This window comes from Pleuronectes platessa, chromosome 13 (genome assembly GCF_947347685.1).
Source record: "Pleuronectes platessa chromosome 13, fPlePla1.1, whole genome shotgun sequence".
Taxonomy (NCBI): domain Eukaryota; kingdom Metazoa; phylum Chordata; class Actinopteri; order Pleuronectiformes; family Pleuronectidae; genus Pleuronectes; species Pleuronectes platessa.
Window position 1 is genome coordinate 2,249,089 of NC_070638.1, and position 18,579 is coordinate 2,267,667.

An 18,579-nucleotide genomic window follows, 5' to 3' on the forward strand; every position below is an offset into this window, starting at 1 on the left:
AGACGATATGCCTGTAGGTATTATACATGGATTATTGTTTGGGTTTTTCTCTTCGGTTTTTACTCTATTGTTTCACAGAAGAAAGGATTTTTTAATGCGCTGTCGGAGTTTGCTTGATATTGATCCAACTCCAGAATCCTCATTGGTTCATTGTTTCCAACATGAGATCAACTGATCAAGTTTTTGTTTCTGTGCAAAGATCTTTTCAAAAAAAAAAAAAAAACATAACTCAGCCATGTTAGCTGATGGGACCAATGTAAGTTTGGTTTTAATAGGATGGTTAGGGTTAGTCAAGCAAATGCTGCATCATAGACACTGAGCGATCACCAGCGACAGACAGTGGCACCAATATCTGGATTGGTTCATCTGTAGGAACTACACTATTACACATGGGGAAATTTGCATCTGAGGCATAGTCCCATTTTCTAACCAGGATACGGACATTTTCGATAAAAATGATTCACTAGGACAACTATTTTATCCCTTCGATAGCTCAGTTGGTAGAGCGGAGGACTGTAGGTTGCATATGCTGACATCCTTAGGTCACTGGTTCAATTCCGGTTCGAAGGAGGAATCTTTTGAAGGTGGAAATTTGCATGTGAGGCTTAACGAATCAAAAGATATGAGCGTTCGTTCACACCTCTATCAGGGTACCTCAATGAGGGGTACACAGTCAATGTCCTAAATGGTTAGCACAGGGACTCTGAAGACAAGTTGAATTCGTCCTGTTTTATAACCAGGATATTGACATTTTACAAAAGAACACATCAGTATTAGTATCATTTTGTCTGACTCAAAAGATATAAGCGTTCGTTCACACCTCTATCAGGGTACCTCAATGAACCAAAGCCCGGCAGAGAGGGCCGGGCAGTCGATTTCCTGAATGTTTAGCACCTGGACTCTGAAGACAAGTCTAAATGTTTCCATTTTCTAACCAGGAAATGTATATTTTCCGGGAAAAAAATTCACTATTATGCCAGGTTTGTCCCTTCGATAGCTCAGTTGGTAGAGCGGAGGACTGTAGGTTATAAGTTGACATCCTTAGGTCGCTGGTTCGACTCCGGCTCGAAGGAGGAGTCATTTATATGCTTAACGATCACAAGATATCATCAGCCATTCACACCTCCAGTCCAGGTATCTCAATGACTCAAAGCAGGCAGAGAGGGCCGGGCAGTGTCCTGAATGTTTAGCACAGGGACGATAGATGACATTTTTCCCATTTTCTAACCAGGTTACCGACATTTTCATTAACGTTGTTTCACTAGAAAACCTGTTTTATCCCTTCGATAACTCAGTTGGTAGTAGGGCTGCACGATATGGGCAAAATATGATATCCCGATATTTTTTGGCTGAATGGCGATATACGATATATATCTCGATATTTTCTATAGAGTGGGTTAGATGGTTTTTTTAAAGTCAAAAGCCACATGTGAGACGTTGCAAGCACTTTTAATAAAACACAGATCAGTATGACTGCAACATATATCAACATGTGATTTTGTATAGTCATTTTCACCAGAATGGAACATGGAACTCTGGCTGGCACATGTGCCAAGTGCAAGAAAGGTAAATTGAATGAACACATGAACACATGAACAGAACAGTTTTTATGCTTCTTAACAAAATAAATAAAATCTTTAAATCTCTTTGACAAATTATGTGGTGCCAACATCTAACATTGTGTGAAATAACAAATATATTAAATAGTTTTAATTAAATGAAAAGGGTTAAGATTTTTCTTCTCCTACAGCTGTGCAAAGAACAAGAATGTAAAGAGAACAAAATTACCAACAGAACAGGCCAAAAAAACGTTTCTCATTTGCAGTGCTCTTATATTTTACAGGTTTTGTGCAAGGAAAACTAGTCTATCAACCGCCTCAGGCTTCAGGGATGCCCTGTGACAGTTGACAATGTTGCCGCTGCAACTGAAAACCCTTTCAGAAGGGGAACTGGTTGCTGGTGCGCAAAGGTACTTTTTTGCCAGGAGGCTCAGTGCTGGAAAAATATCGGCATGCATCTTCCACCATTGGAGAGGATCTGTGTCGTGGTCGATGATAGCTGACTGTAAGTAGCTTGTAAGCTCACTTTCAATCGCCTCCCTCTGTGTCAGCCTGGTGTTGGTGGCTGTGCTCTGCTTGAAGAAGCTGGCCAGTGACTTCTTCTTTGTGGATGGTGGTGGCATTCCTGGTTCCTCTGGCACAGGGCCAGCCGGGTCCGGCTTACCGCCGCCCAAATCAGCCTGCAAGGCCTCCACCTCCAACACAGCTCTGTGTTTCAGTGCCTCAACTCTTTCACCTGGGATGTATTGGACCCTGAAACGTGGATCCGCAAGTGATGCCATATCCAAAAGGTCACTTGTGTCTGGGTCAGCATACTTGGCATTAAGGTAATCCAAGATTCTGGTCTTGATCGACCTACACAGCTCACTATCATCCTCTTCCCGTATTAGGAGACTTGAGTTGAAGAGGTGTAGCACAGGCCTGACGTAGGAGAGGGTGACATACTCTTCACCGGAGAGAGCGTCTGTGAAGTCATGAAGGGGCTTCAGGACTTTCTGGACTGCCTGCAGGACCCAGCTGAATCTGCACCTCAGCCAATTCTCTCCTCCGTTTCCAGCTATAGGAAAAGCTGCTGACCATTTTCTTGCACAGCGCAATGCACCTTGTGATGCGGTGATCATCCATGCCATGTCCTGAAATAAAATTGTTAAATATTTTAAATCATTTACTTTTTCATTTAACCTTTTAATTTAAACAATGTCTTAGAAACCTGTTAAGTAGAGTACGCCGTGTTATTTTATTTTGTTTTTGTATTCACTTTTTCAATTGTGTGTTCATGTTCTTTAATAGAAAACATTTAAAATAAAAGTATTTAAAAAATGTAATTCTTCTTTGATTTTTATTATCTAAAAAAGGAAGATCACCTGTGTTTAAGAGGGAGGTGTGTGATTTAGATTTTATGTCAAATTCAAACACCATTTAACTGTGTGAAAAAGTTGTTATGGCAAACAACCGTTTTAAAGCATGCACACATTTTCTCTTCCCTGTAACTATTACTTTGCCATTGTACTCACCAATGGCCAAATGAAGTCGGTGACCAAAGCATTGCATCCTCAGCCATTTTAGCAGTTGGGCCGCTTTAACAACGTTGCTCCCGTTGTCGGTGGTTATGGCCACCAGCCGCTTTTCCTCCAGCTTCCAGTTTGAGAGCGCATCCTGCAGGGCTTCAGCGATGTGCTCTCCGGTGTGATCTTGAGGAAAGTAGCTGGTTTGGAGGCACGCCGACTCCATTCTCCAGTCCTCGATAAAATGAACTGTCAATGACATATACGGCTCGCAGGTCCTACTGGACCACATGTCGGTAGTGACCGCAAAATATTTTACTGTTGCGAGCCGGGCTGTCAGCTTTTGCCTGAGAGTGGTGTACATCTCTGGCAGCACTTCTTCAGAGAAATAGTTTCGATTTGGCAAATTGTACCTTGGGTCCATTGTTCGGAGCAACTTTTTGAAACCATCCTGGGCGACCGTTGCGACCGGGACCATGTCTTTTGCAATGTGGTAGGCTACCGCTTTAGTGATCTTTGCGGTTTTCTTGTCATATGGCTCACCACGAGTGAAGGATTCTTGCAATAGACATTGTTTTGGGGCAGCCGCAGAAGATGCTTTCGCGGTCGGTGATGCAGCAGCAGCAGCACAGCCACGGAGTTTCACACATTCCTCGTATTGCACTTTGTGCCGCTGCTGCAAATGGTGGAAAAGATTGGTCGTGCTTCCACTTTTGGACGCAACTGTTTTGTTACATTCCCTACAGATTACCTGCAGCTGCTGCTCATCTTTTTTTTTAAAACCAAACCATTTCCATATGATGGAGCCGTTGTTTCTCCTTTTAGAAACAATTTCGTCTCGCTCCGCCGTCTCGTTTTTTTTATTGGGATCCTCCATGCTTGATTTGTTGTGAGGGGGTGGTGGGGGCGGGGAAGACGCGTCTTTGCAATCGGCACGTTCGGAACGACAGAGTGGGAGGGGTCGCGGTTGCGCTCACAGTCTCCCAAGGCAAACGCAGACGCTTGAGGCGAAACTGACCATTTTAACGCATATATCGATATAAACGATATTGTCAAATCTTGTATCCCCGTGGAAATTATATCGATATATCGTACATAGCCGATATATCCTGCAGCCCTAGTTGGTAGAGAGGAGGACTGTAGGTTGCATATGCTGACATCCTTAGGTCACTGGTTCAATTCCGGTTCGAAGGAGTACTCTTTTAAAGGTGGAAATTTGCATATGAGGCTTCACGACTCAAAAGATATGAGCGTTCGTTCACACCTCTATCAGGGTACCTCAATGAGGGGTAGACAGTCAATGTCCTAAATGCTTAGAACAGGGACTCTGAAGACAAGTTGAATTTTTCCGGTTTTCTAACCAGGATATTGACATTTTACAAAACAATACATAAGTATTAGTATCACTTTGTCCCTTCGATAGCTCAGTTGGTAGAGCGGAGGACTGTAGGTTGCATATGCTGACATCCTTAGGTCACTGGTTCAATTCCGGTTCGAAGGAGGACTCTTTTACAGGTGGATATCTGCATCTGAGGCTTAATGACTCAAAAGATAGAAGCGTTCGTTCACACCTCTATCAGGGTACCTCAATGAACCAAAGGCCGGCAGAGAGGGCCGGGCAGTCAATTTCCTGAATGTTTAGCACATGGACTCTGAAGACAAGTCTAAATGTTTCCATTTTCTAACCAGGAAATGTATATTTTCCGGAAAAAAAATTCACTATTATGCCAGATTTGTCCCTTCGATAGCTCAGTTGGTAGAGCGGAGGACTGTAGGTTATAAGTTGACATCCTTAGGTCGCTGGTTCGACTCCGGCTCGAAGGAGGAGTCATTTATATGCTTAACGATCACAAGATATCATCAGCCATTCACACCTCCAGTCCGGAGACCTAAAAGCAGGCAGAGAGAGCCGGGCAGTCAATGTGCTGAATGTTTAGCACAGGGACGATAGATGATAGTTCCCATTTTCTAACCAGGTTACCGACATTTTCATTAAGAATGTTTCACTAGAAAACCTGTTTTATCCCTTCGATAGCTCAGTTGGTAGAGCGGAGGACTGTAGGTTACATATGTTGACATCCTTAGGTCACTGGTTCAATTCCGGTTCGAAGGAGGAGACTTTTACAGGTGTAAATTTGCATGTGAGGCTTAACGACTCAAAATATATGAGCGTTCGTTCACACCTCTATCAGGATACCTCAATGAACCAGAGGGCGGTACAGTCAATGTCCTGAATGGTTAGCAAAGGGACTGTGAAGTCTAGATGTTCCCATTTTCTAACCAGGATATTGACATTTTCGAAAATAATACATCACTATTAATAACACTTTATCTCTCGTCGATACCTCAGTTCGTAGAGCGGAGGACTGTAGGTTGCATATGTGGACATCCTTAGGTCGCTGGTTCAACTCCGGCTCGAAGGAGGAGATATATATGCTTAACGATCACAAGATGTCATCAGCCATTCCCACCTCCAGTCCGGGTACCTCAATGACCTAAAGGCAGACAGAGAGGACCATGCAGTCAATGTGCTGAATGTTTAGCACAGGGACGATAGATGAAAATGCTCCCTTTTCTAACCAGGATACAGACATTTTCATTAACAATGTTTCACTAGTACTCCTCTGTGGTCCCTTCGATAGCTCAGTTGGTAGAGCGGAGGACTGTAGGTTGCATATGCTGACATCCTTAGGTCACTGGTTCAATTCCGGTTCGAAGGAGGACTCTTTTACAGGTGGAAATTTGCATCTGAAGCTTAACGACTCAAAAGATATGAGCGTTCGTTCACACCTCTATCAGGGTACCTCAATGAGGGGGGGGACAGTCAATGTCCTGAATGTTTAGCACAAATACTCTGAAGACAAGTGTCTTCAGACACTGTCATGTTCCCATTTTCTAACCAGGATATTTACATTTTATAAAAGAACCTGTCACTATTAAGTCAGGTTTATCCCTTCGATAGCTCAGTTGGTAGAGCGGAGGACTGTAGGTTAATAGTTGACATCCTTAGGTCGCTGGTTCAACTCCGGCTCGAAGGAGGAGTCATTTATATGCTCAACAATCACACAATTCACACCTCCAGTAGGGGCACCTCAACGACCCAAAGCAGGAAGAGAGGTCCGGGCCGTTAACGTCCTGAATTATTTGTAGTCTGTGGTTTGGGCCAGGAGCTGCTCAGAATCTGCTGAGTGGTGACAAGCTGGTGAACTTAATGCACCGGCCGGCCCGTCGCCTGCAGGGAGGAGAGAAGTGAAGGTCGTACAACAACTAATCTGTTTTACATTCAGCATATGCAAACTGAATTTACAGCTCATCTTCCAGATGGACTGGATCTGGAATCTTGAACAAGCCAGACAGACTTGATTTAGTGAGTTCCAAGACTGGACTAAATATGTTGTTTAATCACAATTCAATTACTGGATTTCATCTTGTATTGCTCATACACTGTGATGCATCAAGAAAAATACAGGCAGTTGTGAAAGTTATGTTTCATCTGAGGTCACTTGCTTCAGGAGCGAATAGTCAAAGGTTTGAGATACAACACGTTGACATCCAGCTCTGAAGAAACACTGAGATGGAAAACATCAAGTCGTCTGTATTTGGGGAGCGAACTCTGACGTCCTCACAGATCAAGGTTACTGGTTAAAGTCACAAGTTCAAACCTGCGGACTGTGTGGGAAGCTGGGTGTGGAAACCCTGTCTCTCAGCAGTGACTGTTGCAGTGTCCTTCAGCAAGGCATTCCACTGTCAGCCGAGTGAAACGGAAAAAAAGGAGGAAGCTGCATATCTGTACGTGACGGCAACAAGGAGTTACTTTAAAGCTGCTCTAATCTAAAAGCTGCGATGAAATGAAACTTGACGAACTTCCCACCAACCTGCCCAGCACCAAACAGCACACAGACAAAGTCAGAGAATATCAACTTTCTTAATGAATATAATTTAAATGCTGTTCGCACCCTGGTAGCTCAGCTTTAGCTCAGATGCTAGAGCTCAACCTCGTAAAGCTCAATGAGACTCATTCTGATTTGTGAATTTTGGCTACACAATTAAAGGGCTAAGGTTTATTTTTTTTCTCTATATTTTAAATCTTATTTTTGTAATCCCTTGATCGTGATCACGTTCAACTCTGGTTTAAAGGAGCGAAAGCTGTTAATGAGGAAGTGAGTCCAACGAGCAGACTTCCCATTCTGTCGTTGAAGTCTCTGCTGTGATCGGCCATGTGAAGAAGGTCTTACCTCAGCTTTGGACACAACTTAACTTTAGTTTATCTCAGCTTTGGACAAATATTTTTTATATGACATGTGTTTCAAACCCTTTCATATCTCACTTGGTAGAGCCGAGGGCTGGAGGAGAGCAAACAAAGCTGATTTCCTTAAGATGCTGGTTCAGGTCCCAGTTGGGGTTTTGTGGGTGAAGCTAACAGATAAAACAAAGTGATGTACTTTTACTGTGTCCACTTTACCAATAATTCCCATAGAGTTATTGACCCAGTCAGATGAGGAACTCTTCATTCTGAATTCCCTGACTCGGCAGCCACAGGTTCTTCTGTCACGTTTCTCCTCCGCAGGTCAAACGGAGAAACGTTCCTCCACTCGTTCTCTCTGTGGCCGTTTTCTCACAGGTTCCCTATCAGTGCCAGTCCCACTGTATCATTTTCCACACTGGGAATGATTTGCCCACACAATTCGTATGACCTCATGCCAGATTACATTACAGCTCCCTGTGTCTCTGTGTGCCGGGGCTGAAAGGCTGACCAGCTGAACCAGTAGGACTGGGAACTGTGTGTGCTGCAGGCCAGTGTAATGAGTCGTTGGGTGGCAGCAGCAGCACAGACGAGTCTCACGACTAATTAGTGTTGACAGCGTCTTAAGCACAATTAATGACAGTTGCGTTCCTTCTTCCTCTCTCACCCAATTGTAGGTGATAATTATTGTTTGGGAACTAATTTACACTAATAATTAACAGATGTATGCGGACAAATAGGCTTACCTTATTCTTTGCAAATCCCGGCACTATTGTATTGTTAATTGGGCCGAATGTAAGCAGATACTCTGACAGCCCCCCCCCCCCCCCCCCCCCCCTCCTCCTCTCTGAATACAGTCCTAAGCCTCTGAATAAACAGCCTCGACCTCAGGAGGTGTGTTTTCGGCTAAAGCCCAGATTGAGTTTTGCCTCGTTAGCTCAGTTAAGCAAAGTGAAAAAAGACGATTAACTGTTTGTTTATTGCAGCAAACAATTTGAATACAAACAGACCGTTTACAAGCCAAAGGACGTTAAGTTAATGAAAGTGTATCGGACAACATTGGGTTGTTTTGCACAAAATCATGTGAAGGACTTCTCATGTGTGTCCTCAAGTAATAAGCCAACAACACTCAGCTATAAGGATCATTATAATAATATAAGAATAACTTTCCAAGCAGTCGTTACAAAGTTCCTTACAAAGAGGACAAATAAAAACTAGAAAACATTACAGACAATTAAATTATAATCAAAGACAACTAATGATAAAGTGAAACTATCTCAACACAAAAACAACAAATACAAAATAATACAACATCATTTAAAAGTAATGGCAGGAGAAACGGATACAAGAAACATGAGTTATAGCAAAAAAAAAGTAAAATTCTTGAGAAATGATTAAAAACAGGAAGTGGTGTTTCTAGTGTTGAGCTCATTATTCCTTTTCAGATTCATTTTATTCTAATATTCCTGAAAACATGTTGAATTAATGTTCATTAGATCTTTTTCAGTAACGCTTATAATTTTACAATGAGCAGTTGAATATATCAAAAAACATATAAAAAATGTTTTCAGCACAATTCAGATTCTACATCCTCATCAACTTGATGGCCTGTATATAAAGTCAATCCTCTTCTCTAGTCGATTTATATAAGTCACAATATCTTAAATTTACACTGTTAAAATCTATAACAAACTCAAAACTACAAATAAATGATTAGTAAACAATATGATAATTTTGTTAAACAAAGTTTTGAGATAATGGATTTTTTTGTGTACTGTTTTCTTCTTTTTTTTACATCTGCATCACAAACATTCAGACCCTGCAACCTGAGCAAATCCCCTGAAACCCCCCTCTTAGTATTCCTGACAATCCACAACAATGTGCCATGTGAGTCTGTGGCACATTTCCAGCGCGTAGATTCCCAAGTCACAATAAAGGCATGAATCAAACTGGTGATGGCTGTTTGCATGGAGTTTCCCACCCGACCACAGAAAGGGGGCTTAGCAGAGAGGCAGCGTGCTGTCATTGTCTCCGGGCCGGGGCCACCCGTTCCCCCTCGCTGTCCCACTGTCAGTCAAACAATACAATGCTGCCTCCTACTTCGACCCCCCCCAACCCCAACCCCCAACCTATTTACCAGGCCAGCCCCTCCCTGCTCTCACCACCCACTCTGGACACAAGGAGTGGTGACATGGTGTTTTTTTAAGCGGTGAATGTGGACTATTAGTCAACAGCTGGGCCACGATTTATTCACAGGCGCAGTCGAGTCAAGTCAAGACACGGTGGCTTTGCATAAGCACGAGGGCGAAGGACATGAATATAGAGCAACACCACGAGCGTGTGGTTTTCAGCTTTAACAAAAGGTTTTCATTTTAGTGACATACGAGCAGCTCAAGAGTCAAACTTCTCCAAATACTAATGTTGCATTGTGTGTATTTTCTACTACAGTTTATATTTGCAGCAAAAATTTAGTTATTTATATTTTACAGTGTAGTGAACTCTGCATCCCTTCGATAGCTCAGTTGGTAGAGCGGAGGACTGTAGAGGAGCATAGGCTGACATCCTTAGGTCGCTGGTTCAAATCCGGCTCGAAGGAGGACACTTTTATAGCTTTACGATTATGATGAAACTGAATGCTCCTGTATTCCATCCTCACCAAAGCAGTCACATGGTTGTTATAACATGTTTTAAGCCTTAAATCAGAAGTGGCTAAGCTAGCAGACGTTAGCATATCTGTCGGTCCCTGAATGCACCTGGAGGATATCAGTGGACGCTTAGGGTTAAAATTTGTGTAAATGACTGAGTTTCAAGTTGAATATAACTGGGGGGGGCCTGCAGACACTCGAATGACACCACATGAGAAGTAATGTTGTGTATTTGTTCACCAATTACTTCAATTGTATTGGATTCTCCTGCAGCCCTGTTTACCCCTGAGACTCCAAAGTGATTTGTCCATCGGCACAGTGCTGAGTAGATAATGTGTGAATTTTCATTTTTAGGTGAACTATCCCTTTCATGGAGTTTGTATATTTTTGTATATCACACTTTTGCGAGCAGAATAAAACCTGTCACAGTCAGATAGAGCTGCAGCTGTGGACTTGAATCAATCAATATGAAATCAGTATTCAGACCCAGCAGCAGAAAGGGTTAGAGAGCACGAGTGAGGAACCACAACATGGCCTTGTGGGTTCCCGGGGGGGGGGCCCTTCTCTGAGTTTCTGCCCATGGATCCGTCCAATCAGAAGTGAGCCTGACTCTGCAGACTGATGTCTCTGTGCCTGAGCAGCGCCTGCGGCCATGCTGACCGGTAGACAGGCAGGAGTCAATATGGCTCCAGGCTGAAGCATCTGGAAAGACAGCAACGGCAGCTAAGTAGCCATGGCTGCATTTTGAACGAGGAATTAAATTGATGCTCTTTTTATTTCCAGAGCATAACAACGAGTGACACGACTCAAATCCCCGGATCATTCAGAGGACGTGCAGCAGAAGAGTCCAAGCACACGGTCCAGGCTCCAAACTCTAAATCATCACGGATGACAGATAAATGCCACAACAGGAAACGGGAGCTGAGGTCGAAACATTTGCATGAAGCCAACATTCATTTTGTGTGACTGCAGGAAATAACTGTCCTGACAGTGACCTGGCTGACGAGGCAGAAGCGGTTGTGTCGTGTCGTGTTGTAAAAAGTGAAGAACCTGTTGTCGAGGAGGGACTTGGACACGAGGAGCATGTGTGTGTCTCTGCTGGGAGTTTGTGTTGTAGCCGCTGACGTTGTGTTCTCCTCACCTGAACCGGGATCACAGCTTCATTGGTTTAAAACCAACCTCCACCTGAACACAGCGGACATCATTAGGTTGATGGTTCAACTCCGGCTCGAGGCTTTTCTAGGTGAAGCTGATATAAACAAATAATAGGATGCATTTGTATTATTTCCATGTTACCCAGAATTCTCATCGTGCCATCGACAGGATCAGACATGAGACAGATCTGTTCTGAAAATATGTTTTATGTTCATTGCATCAATTTAACTTTGTTAGCTGGTCGCTGGTTCAACTCCCACTTGAAGGAGGTGTCTTAGGTGAAGCTTTCCCTCGACTCTGATGTCGCTGTTATTATCAGGTTATACAAAAATATCTGTCTGGTTTGTTTTGAGTGGAATTCTGGAGGTTACACTAGTCTGTGGTAGAATTGATACAAAACATAAAAACCAATTAAGAATATATTTCTACTTTCTTCTTCTTCTTTGGATCCCGCATCCAGAAAGTTTCCATATAAGATCACAAAACCACCTGGACACCTTTAGAGGAAGAACCAACTTGGAACAACAAGATAAATATTAATCAACGTATGAAAAAGTAAACGATCCAGTCAAACTGTCAGAATAAGAGATATATGTGACGTGAGGGTCAGACGTGGACACGTTGAGGCTGCTCCTCTCTCAATCCTTCACTGTGGTGGAATGCTAATGACGGTGAATCACAGGTCTCCGGTCGACATGCTGGAGGGAGCGAGGACGTGAGGAGACCACCCAGTTCTCCTCCCCTGTCTCCCTCTGAAACACTTAGCAGTGTAATTACATGGGAGTGACTGGTGGAAAAAAAAACACTCTCTGTGCAAATATGGATTTAGTCCCAGACAGATGCTTGTGTCTGCGTGCCGCTGAGCAAGCATTACTGACGCGACACATCCTACTGGCCTGAAGCCACCAGAGGTTACATAAGACTGGGGGGGGGGGGGGGGGGGGTTTGCAGGACAGATCTGGATTCTCAAGGTCATTGGTCATCCTTCTTGACCTTCATTCAAGAGCTGATGTTTTCTCCTCCTGGGGTTTGTTGATTTGTCCAATGAGATGTGTTATTTCTTTCTTTTTGAAAGCAGGATTTGTCGACTTTATTTTGTCGCTTGTTCATGCCCAGTTTTGTCCGTTGTGTGTCCAGAATAAAGTCTGATTAACAGCAGCATTACACAAACTCTACTGATACATTTGTGTGAAATTAGTTTTTTTTCTATGCAATCACCACATTTCCTCTGGTTTCCCAGAGAATAATAAACAGATCTTGATGCATATTTATGGGACTTGTATTAATGTGTTTGTGCAGCTTGGTGCCGATCCAAACAAAAAGCAGAAAGCTGATTTAATTGTGGGTTCAATAAAAGGACTGTTGGGCCTTGGTGGACTTTTTTTTACACTCTACTCTACTCATTCTCTAATAAAGTGTTTTTTTAACTTTGTATTTACTGACTTATAACACAGTTCAGTAACGTTTGGTCCTCAGTGTTCAGGCTCATTGGTTTTCACTGTCCACTGTTGCCTGTTAAACCGAAGGTAGGATTAATTAAACCCAATGAATCATTCTTGAAATGTTGCTGATAATCCAGGGCTTGAAACAAAAGGGTCTGGTTGAACACAGACTCATTTACACCTGATATTTACACGTGACCTGCATCTGCATGTCTGTTCAAGAAGAACACGTTATTGTGAGGTGGATGAAGAACTTAGTAATACATGTACTGGATGTAAACTTTATAAATAGCTTGTAGCTCAGAAACAACTTGACCTCAGTGCTGGCGACTCGTCCTCTCTCTCTCGTATGAAACCTTATATCAGTATTTGGTCAATCCAATAAACATCTGTATCAGCAGCAGCAGAGATCCCACAGCCTGCTGCAGTGGCCGTTCCTCTTTTTTTTCCTTGAGAGGCTCCAGTGTTTGGGTTTAGAGAAAACACAACTGAAAACAAACACAACATTCAGAAGTATAGACAATACCGGGGTGGCCGGGCGAGTGCTGCACATTCCTCTCCATTCGAGCTAATATTCTGTGCTGAATGTAATTACAGGGGAAATTACGGGTTCCCATGCGCAGAGGGGAGTTGGTAACCTACAGCAGGGTCGGACTCTGACACTATGCATTTCATTCCGTTGCGTGGGAGCAGTGCTAAATGCATTTCCCAGAATTCCAAGGCTCACGTCTGACATGGACCAAATTTCCAGAGGGGTCCTGTCAACCTCTGCTTAACAGAACAAACTCAATCTCTGCTGCAGAGATATTAATTTATGAATTTTCCAGCGACAAACTGAAATGCAGAGTGAGCTCAGTGGCAGCGGGGGGGGAGATCTCAGCTGTAAAACAGATGTGGAGAACGCTCTTTACGAAGTAATGAACAAGTTTCCAATCTGCACTCGGCTTCTGAGGGAGTTCAGCAGCGATACTTGATATCTATCACTGAAAAAAGTATGTGAGCATGAGGACAGGAACACAAGACTGTTGACATGATGTATCTACTGAACTCAATATGACAAAAAGTAATGTGAAGTCTAAGGACCTCAACAACCCTAAAGCAGCTAGAGAGGGCCGGGCAGTCAATAACCTGAATGTTGAGCAAAGGGACTCTGACGATAGATGAACATTTTCCTATTTTCTAACCAGGATATTTAGATTTTCTAACTAAATACATCACTATAATGCCAGGTTTATCCCTTCGATAGCTCAGTTGAATATGCTGACATCCTTAGGTCGCTGGTTCAACTCCGGCTCGAAGGAGGACTCTTTTACAGATGGAAATTTGCATGTGAAGCTTAACGACTCGAATGATATGAACAGTCGTTCACACCTCTATCAGGGCACCTCAATGAACCAGAGGCCGGCAGAGAGGGCCGGGCAGTCAATGTCCTGAATGTTAAGCACAGGCACTCTGACAATAGATGAACATTTTCCCCTTTTCTAACCAGGATACGGACATTTTCAATAAGAATGATTCTTTATAAGTTCTATCTTATCCCTTCGATAGCTCAGTTGGTAGAGCGGAGGACTGTAGGTTGCATATGCTGACATCCTTAGGTCACTGGTTCAATTCCGGTTCGAAGGAGGAGACTTTTACAGGTGGAAATCTGCATCTGAGGCTTAACGATAACAGGATACCATCAGTCATTCACACCTCTATCAGGGTACCTCAATGAACCAGAGGCCGGCAGACAGGGCCAGGCAGTCAATTACCGGAATGTTCAGGACAGGGACTCTGAAGACATTTACAAATATTCCTTGTTTTCTAATCAGCATACAAACATATTCCAAAAAAGAAACACACTTTCTTACATGAAATGTCCCTTCGATAGCTCAGTTGGTAGAGCGGAGACTGTAGGTTACATATGTGGACATCCTTAGGTCACTGGTTCGACTCCGGCTTGAAGGAGGAGTCTTTTACAGATGTGAGGCTTAACGACTCTAAAGATGTGAACTGTCGTTCACACCTCTATCAGGGTACCTCAATTAACCAAAGGCTAGTAGAGGAGGAGGGGCAGTCAATGTCCTGAATGTTTAGAACAGGGACTCTGACGATAGATGAAAATGTTCCTGTTTTTCCAAAACAATCTTTCACTGGAAAGAATGATTACCCCTTCGATAGCTCAGTTGGTAGAGCGGAGGACTGTAGGTTATATATTGACATCCTTAGGTCACTCGTTCGAAGGAGGAGGCTTTTACAGGAGGACATTTATTATTTGCATCTAAGGCTTAACGACTCAAAAGATATATGCGTTCGTTCACACCTCTATCAGGGTACCTCAACGACCCAAAGGCAGGCAGAGAGGGCTCGGCAGTCAATGTCCTGAATGTTTAGCAGAGGGACGATAGATGAAAATATTCCAATTTCTAACCAGGATACTGACATTTTCATTAAGAGTGTTTCACTAGAGAACCAGATTTGTCCCTTCGATAGCTCAGTTGGTAGAGCGGAGGACTGTAGGTTGCATATGCTGACATCCTTAGGTCACTGGTTCAATTCCGGTTCGAAGGAGGAGACTTTTACAGGTGGAAACTTGCATGTGAGGCTTAACGACTAGAAAGATAAAAGCGTTCGTTCACACCTCTATCAGGGTACCTCAATGAACCAAAGGCAGGGAGAGAGGGCCGGGCAGTCAATGACCTGAATGTTTAGCACAATGATTCTGAAGACAAGTCTAGATGTTTCCATTTTCTAACCAGGATATTTACATTTTAGAAAAGAACGTATCACTATTATGTCAGATTTGTCCCTTCGATAGCTCAGTTGGTAGAGCGGAGGACTGTAGGTTGCATATGTTGAAATCCTTAGGTCGCTGGTTCAACTCCGGCTCGAAGGAGGACTCTTTTACAGGTGGAAAATTTGCATCTGAGGCTTAACGTGTCAAGATTTCATCAGTCGTTCACACCTCTATCAGGGTACCTCAATGAACCATAGGCAGGTAGAGAGGGAGGGGCAGTCAATGTCCTGAATGTTTAGCAAAGGGACTCTGACGACATTTCAAAATGTTCCTAATTTTTGAGCCAGGATACGAACATTTTGCCAAAAATTGTAAACTGTTTTACCAGATTTATCCCTTCGATAGCTCAGTTGGTAGAGCGGAGGACTGTAGGTTACATATGTTGACATCCTTAGGTTTGACTTACCTTATACTTACCTGACTAAGCAACGAACCCTCCCTCGGACGAGTGGAGAGACCTAAGCATAAAAATGTATATTTGTAAATAGTTCGTTGATTTAAGAAGCATAAAAATGCATATTTGTAAATAGTTCGTTGATTTAAGAGTCCACGTATGTGTAATAACACCGTGTAATAACTACTGTATTAGTTTGAGAGCACAGGACCTGTGACAAATGGGGACCAGGGAGCCCCCTGGAGTGAAGGACCGTGCACTTCCCGCCACCTTTTTAAAGGAGGTGGGTTCATTTTCCCCTCACCTAACCCTAACCCTAACCCAAGAGAGAATTCTCCTCAGAAATATCATTTTATCACATCAAATTCAAAATTCAAAATTCAGGAAAAACCATAACCAAGGTGGGCTCACACACAATACAAGTGCCCCACAGATAAAACAGCTCATTAGACAAATCATGGAGAAATCCAAGATCAGTCGCTTGGAAGAATGACAGTGTCTAAGGACCTCAACAACCCTAAAGCAGCTAGAGAGGGCCGGGCAGTCAATAACCTGAATGTTGAGCAAAGGGACTCCTAGGGCCGTGCGGTGTATGGGGCACAGGAGCTCTTCAGGGGGCCCAATCATGGGGGGCCAAGGAGGCAGTGGTCTGGACACACATCAGGCCCCTCTTCATTCAACCTGAAAGGTAAGAATGCAGGTAAGATCGACAGAAATTCCACCAGAAATACTTTATTTGGAACTAGCCCCTCCCACTTTTGGGGATTTGGTCCTTCCACCCCTTCCGAAGGTCGTAGAAGCTCGAAAATGGTACCAATCGATCCGCAGTACCCCATTTGGCAGAGACAGATTCCAAGTCTCTCCGACCTTCACAAAAAAAGTTATTCAAGAATATCTCCTCAGATTTTGGGGCATTTGCCCCTTCGACCCCTTCCGAAGGTCGTAGGAGCTCGGGGATGGCACCAATCGATCCGCAGGACCCACATTACTTCAATAGTATCCACTTTCCAAGTCTCTACGACCTTCACAAAAAAAGTTATTCAAGAATATCTCCTTCTCCAATGTGCTTTCATCCCTAATCCTTACCTTAACCCTAGCTGTTTTAGTGACTTTCTTATTCAGATGTTCTGGACTTCAATTCTATGCCTAATCAGGTTCCTTATACCCTTACCCTAACCATACGACCCCTTGCCTAAACCTAACCCCGCCCACTTTTGAGATGGCCGCTAGAGAGGAGCGGGCAGTCAATGACCTGAATGTTTAGCAAAGAGACTTTGACGGCAAGTTTAGATGTTCCCATTTTCTAACCAGGATATTTATATTTTCTGAAAAAAAACATCACTATTATGCCAGGTTGATCCCTTCGATAGCTCAGTTGGTAGAGCGGAGGACTGTAGGTTACATATGTGGACATCCTTAGGTCGCTGGTTCAACTCCGGCTCGAAGGAGTTTGCTGGGAATTTGCATCTGAGGCTTAATGACTCAAAAGATAAAAGCGATCGCTCACACCTCTATCAGGGTACCTCAATGAACCAAAGGCTGGCAGAGAGGGCTGGGCAGTCAATGACCTGAATGTTTAGCACAATGATTCTGAAGACAAGTCTAGAGGTTTCCATTTTCTAACCAGGATATTTATATTTTCTGAGAAAAAACATCACTATTATGCCAGATTTGTCCCTTCGATAGCTCAGTTGGTAGAGCGGAGGACTGTAGGTTACATATGCTGACATCCTTAGGTCGCTGGTTCAACTCCGGCTCGAAGGAGGAGTCTTTTACAGGTGGAAAATTTGCATCTGAGGCTTAACGTGTCAAAATTTCATCAGTCGTTCACACCTCTATCAGGGTACCTCAATGAACCATAGGCAGGTAGAGAGGGAGGGGCAGTCAATGTCTTGAATGTTTAGCTAAAGGACTCAAAATTTCAAAATGTTCCTCATTTTTTAGCTTTAGGATACGAACATTTTCCCAAAAATGTTTAAACTCTTATACATGACTCATCCCTTCGATAGCTCAGTTGGTAGAGCGGAGGACTGTAGGTTACATATGCTGACATCCTTAGGTCACTGGTTCAATTCCGGTTCGAAGGAGGACTCTTTTACAGGTGAAAATTTGCATCTGAGTCTTAACGACTCAAAACATATAGACTTTCATTCACACCTCTATCAGGGTACCTCAATGAACCAAAGAAAGCTCGAGAGGACCGGTTAGTAACAGAGATAGCTCAGTTGGTAGAGCGGAGGACTGTAGGTTACATATGTGGAAATCCTTAGGTTGCTGGTTCAACTCCGGCTTGTGGAGTTGAGGCTTAACAACTCCCTAGGTGAAATGTTCGTTCACACCTCTACCTCTATCTAATTTGTTTCATCACAAATCAAAACCCAGTTTCTGAGATAGACGTGTACATTTTCCACCAGAATGTTGCATTTAACAGTTTTTCTGAACATGCTCCATTGATGGATGGATATTTAACCTGACGATGGTTTTGTAGCTGTGATGAACTTGTAATTTTTTTTACCACATTTCCTATTTTTGTTCCCTCAGTTATATAAACACGTGTTGCTATAGGATCCATTTGCATTAGTTTAAAATGCTCAGAGGCACGACACAAATCACCTTCCTCTGGTGGAAGCTACATTCTCCAGGCTGCTCCGTGGCTGTAGCAGAGCTGCCAGGAGGGAGCGTGCCTGCCTGTCTGTCTCTGTCCCAGCTTGTCAAACTGGCTGCCTGCATCTTTATCTGTCTTGTCTATCTGCCACAGGCTGCTATTAATTTGTGGGCTAAACGTTGCAGGTTTTGAGTCGAAGCCATACACCATCACTCAACGGGGAATCTGTCAGCGGTGGAAATGTTTTACGTT

At 43.3% G+C, this 18,579-nt stretch overlaps 1 protein-coding gene and 14 non-coding genes across 15 annotated transcripts; 14 read left to right on the top strand and 1 right to left on the bottom strand.

Moving 5' to 3' along the window:
• The first annotated feature begins 482 nt into the window (after positions 1 to 482).
• trnay-gua (transfer RNA tyrosine (anticodon GUA)) lies at positions 483 to 570 on the top strand. Its single transcript is given in 2 exon segments — positions 483 to 519; positions 535 to 570. It is a non-coding gene; the product is annotated as a tRNA-Tyr (tRNA).
• A 417-nt stretch (positions 571 to 987) lies between these two features.
• trnay-gua (transfer RNA tyrosine (anticodon GUA)) lies at positions 988 to 1,073 on the top strand. The gene is given in 2 exon segments: positions 988 to 1,024; positions 1,038 to 1,073. It is a non-coding gene; the product is annotated as a tRNA-Tyr (tRNA).
• Positions 1,074 to 2,531: 1,458 nt separating this feature from the next.
• On the bottom strand, positions 2,532 to 3,941 carry LOC128454475 (E3 SUMO-protein ligase ZBED1-like). The gene is made up of 2 exons (XM_053437885.1): positions 3,074 to 3,941; positions 2,532 to 2,692 (listed from the first exon to the last, which is right to left on the bottom strand). Exons 1-2 carry the CDS (start codon positions 3,939 to 3,941, stop codon positions 2,532 to 2,534), a joined length of 1,029 nt encoding a protein of 342 aa, XP_053293860.1.
• Positions 3,942 to 4,477: 536 nt separating this feature from the next.
• On the top strand, positions 4,478 to 4,565 carry trnay-gua (transfer RNA tyrosine (anticodon GUA)). Its single transcript is given in 2 exon segments — positions 4,478 to 4,514; positions 4,530 to 4,565. It is a non-coding gene; the product is annotated as a tRNA-Tyr (tRNA).
• Positions 4,566 to 4,802: 237 nt separating this feature from the next.
• trnay-gua (transfer RNA tyrosine (anticodon GUA)) lies at positions 4,803 to 4,888 on the top strand. The gene is given in 2 exon segments: positions 4,803 to 4,839; positions 4,853 to 4,888. It is a non-coding gene; the product is annotated as a tRNA-Tyr (tRNA).
• Positions 4,889 to 5,089: 201 nt separating this feature from the next.
• Positions 5,090 to 5,177, top strand: trnay-gua (transfer RNA tyrosine (anticodon GUA)). The gene is given in 2 exon segments: positions 5,090 to 5,126; positions 5,142 to 5,177. It is a non-coding gene; the product is annotated as a tRNA-Tyr (tRNA).
• Positions 5,178 to 5,696: 519 nt separating this feature from the next.
• On the top strand, positions 5,697 to 5,784 carry trnay-gua (transfer RNA tyrosine (anticodon GUA)). Its single transcript is given in 2 exon segments — positions 5,697 to 5,733; positions 5,749 to 5,784. It is a non-coding gene; the product is annotated as a tRNA-Tyr (tRNA).
• A 232-nt stretch (positions 5,785 to 6,016) lies between these two features.
• trnay-gua (transfer RNA tyrosine (anticodon GUA)) lies at positions 6,017 to 6,102 on the top strand. The gene is given in 2 exon segments: positions 6,017 to 6,053; positions 6,067 to 6,102. It is a non-coding gene; the product is annotated as a tRNA-Tyr (tRNA).
• Positions 6,103 to 9,814: 3,712 nt separating this feature from the next.
• trnay-gua (transfer RNA tyrosine (anticodon GUA)) lies at positions 9,815 to 9,903 on the top strand. The gene is given in 2 exon segments: positions 9,815 to 9,851; positions 9,868 to 9,903. It is a non-coding gene; the product is annotated as a tRNA-Tyr (tRNA).
• A 4,184-nt stretch (positions 9,904 to 14,087) lies between these two features.
• Positions 14,088 to 14,175, top strand: trnay-gua (transfer RNA tyrosine (anticodon GUA)). The gene is given in 2 exon segments: positions 14,088 to 14,124; positions 14,140 to 14,175. It is a non-coding gene; the product is annotated as a tRNA-Tyr (tRNA).
• An 839-nt stretch (positions 14,176 to 15,014) lies between these two features.
• trnay-gua (transfer RNA tyrosine (anticodon GUA)) lies at positions 15,015 to 15,102 on the top strand. Its single transcript is given in 2 exon segments — positions 15,015 to 15,051; positions 15,067 to 15,102. It is a non-coding gene; the product is annotated as a tRNA-Tyr (tRNA).
• Positions 15,103 to 15,339: 237 nt separating this feature from the next.
• Positions 15,340 to 15,427, top strand: trnay-gua (transfer RNA tyrosine (anticodon GUA)). Its single transcript is given in 2 exon segments — positions 15,340 to 15,376; positions 15,392 to 15,427. It is a non-coding gene; the product is annotated as a tRNA-Tyr (tRNA).
• A 1,655-nt stretch (positions 15,428 to 17,082) lies between these two features.
• Positions 17,083 to 17,170, top strand: trnay-gua (transfer RNA tyrosine (anticodon GUA)). The gene is given in 2 exon segments: positions 17,083 to 17,119; positions 17,135 to 17,170. It is a non-coding gene; the product is annotated as a tRNA-Tyr (tRNA).
• Positions 17,171 to 17,398: 228 nt separating this feature from the next.
• Positions 17,399 to 17,486, top strand: trnay-gua (transfer RNA tyrosine (anticodon GUA)). Its single transcript is given in 2 exon segments — positions 17,399 to 17,435; positions 17,451 to 17,486. It is a non-coding gene; the product is annotated as a tRNA-Tyr (tRNA).
• Positions 17,487 to 17,721: 235 nt separating this feature from the next.
• Positions 17,722 to 17,809, top strand: trnay-gua (transfer RNA tyrosine (anticodon GUA)). The gene is given in 2 exon segments: positions 17,722 to 17,758; positions 17,774 to 17,809. It is a non-coding gene; the product is annotated as a tRNA-Tyr (tRNA).
• Positions 17,810 to 18,579: the final 770 nt, after the last annotated feature.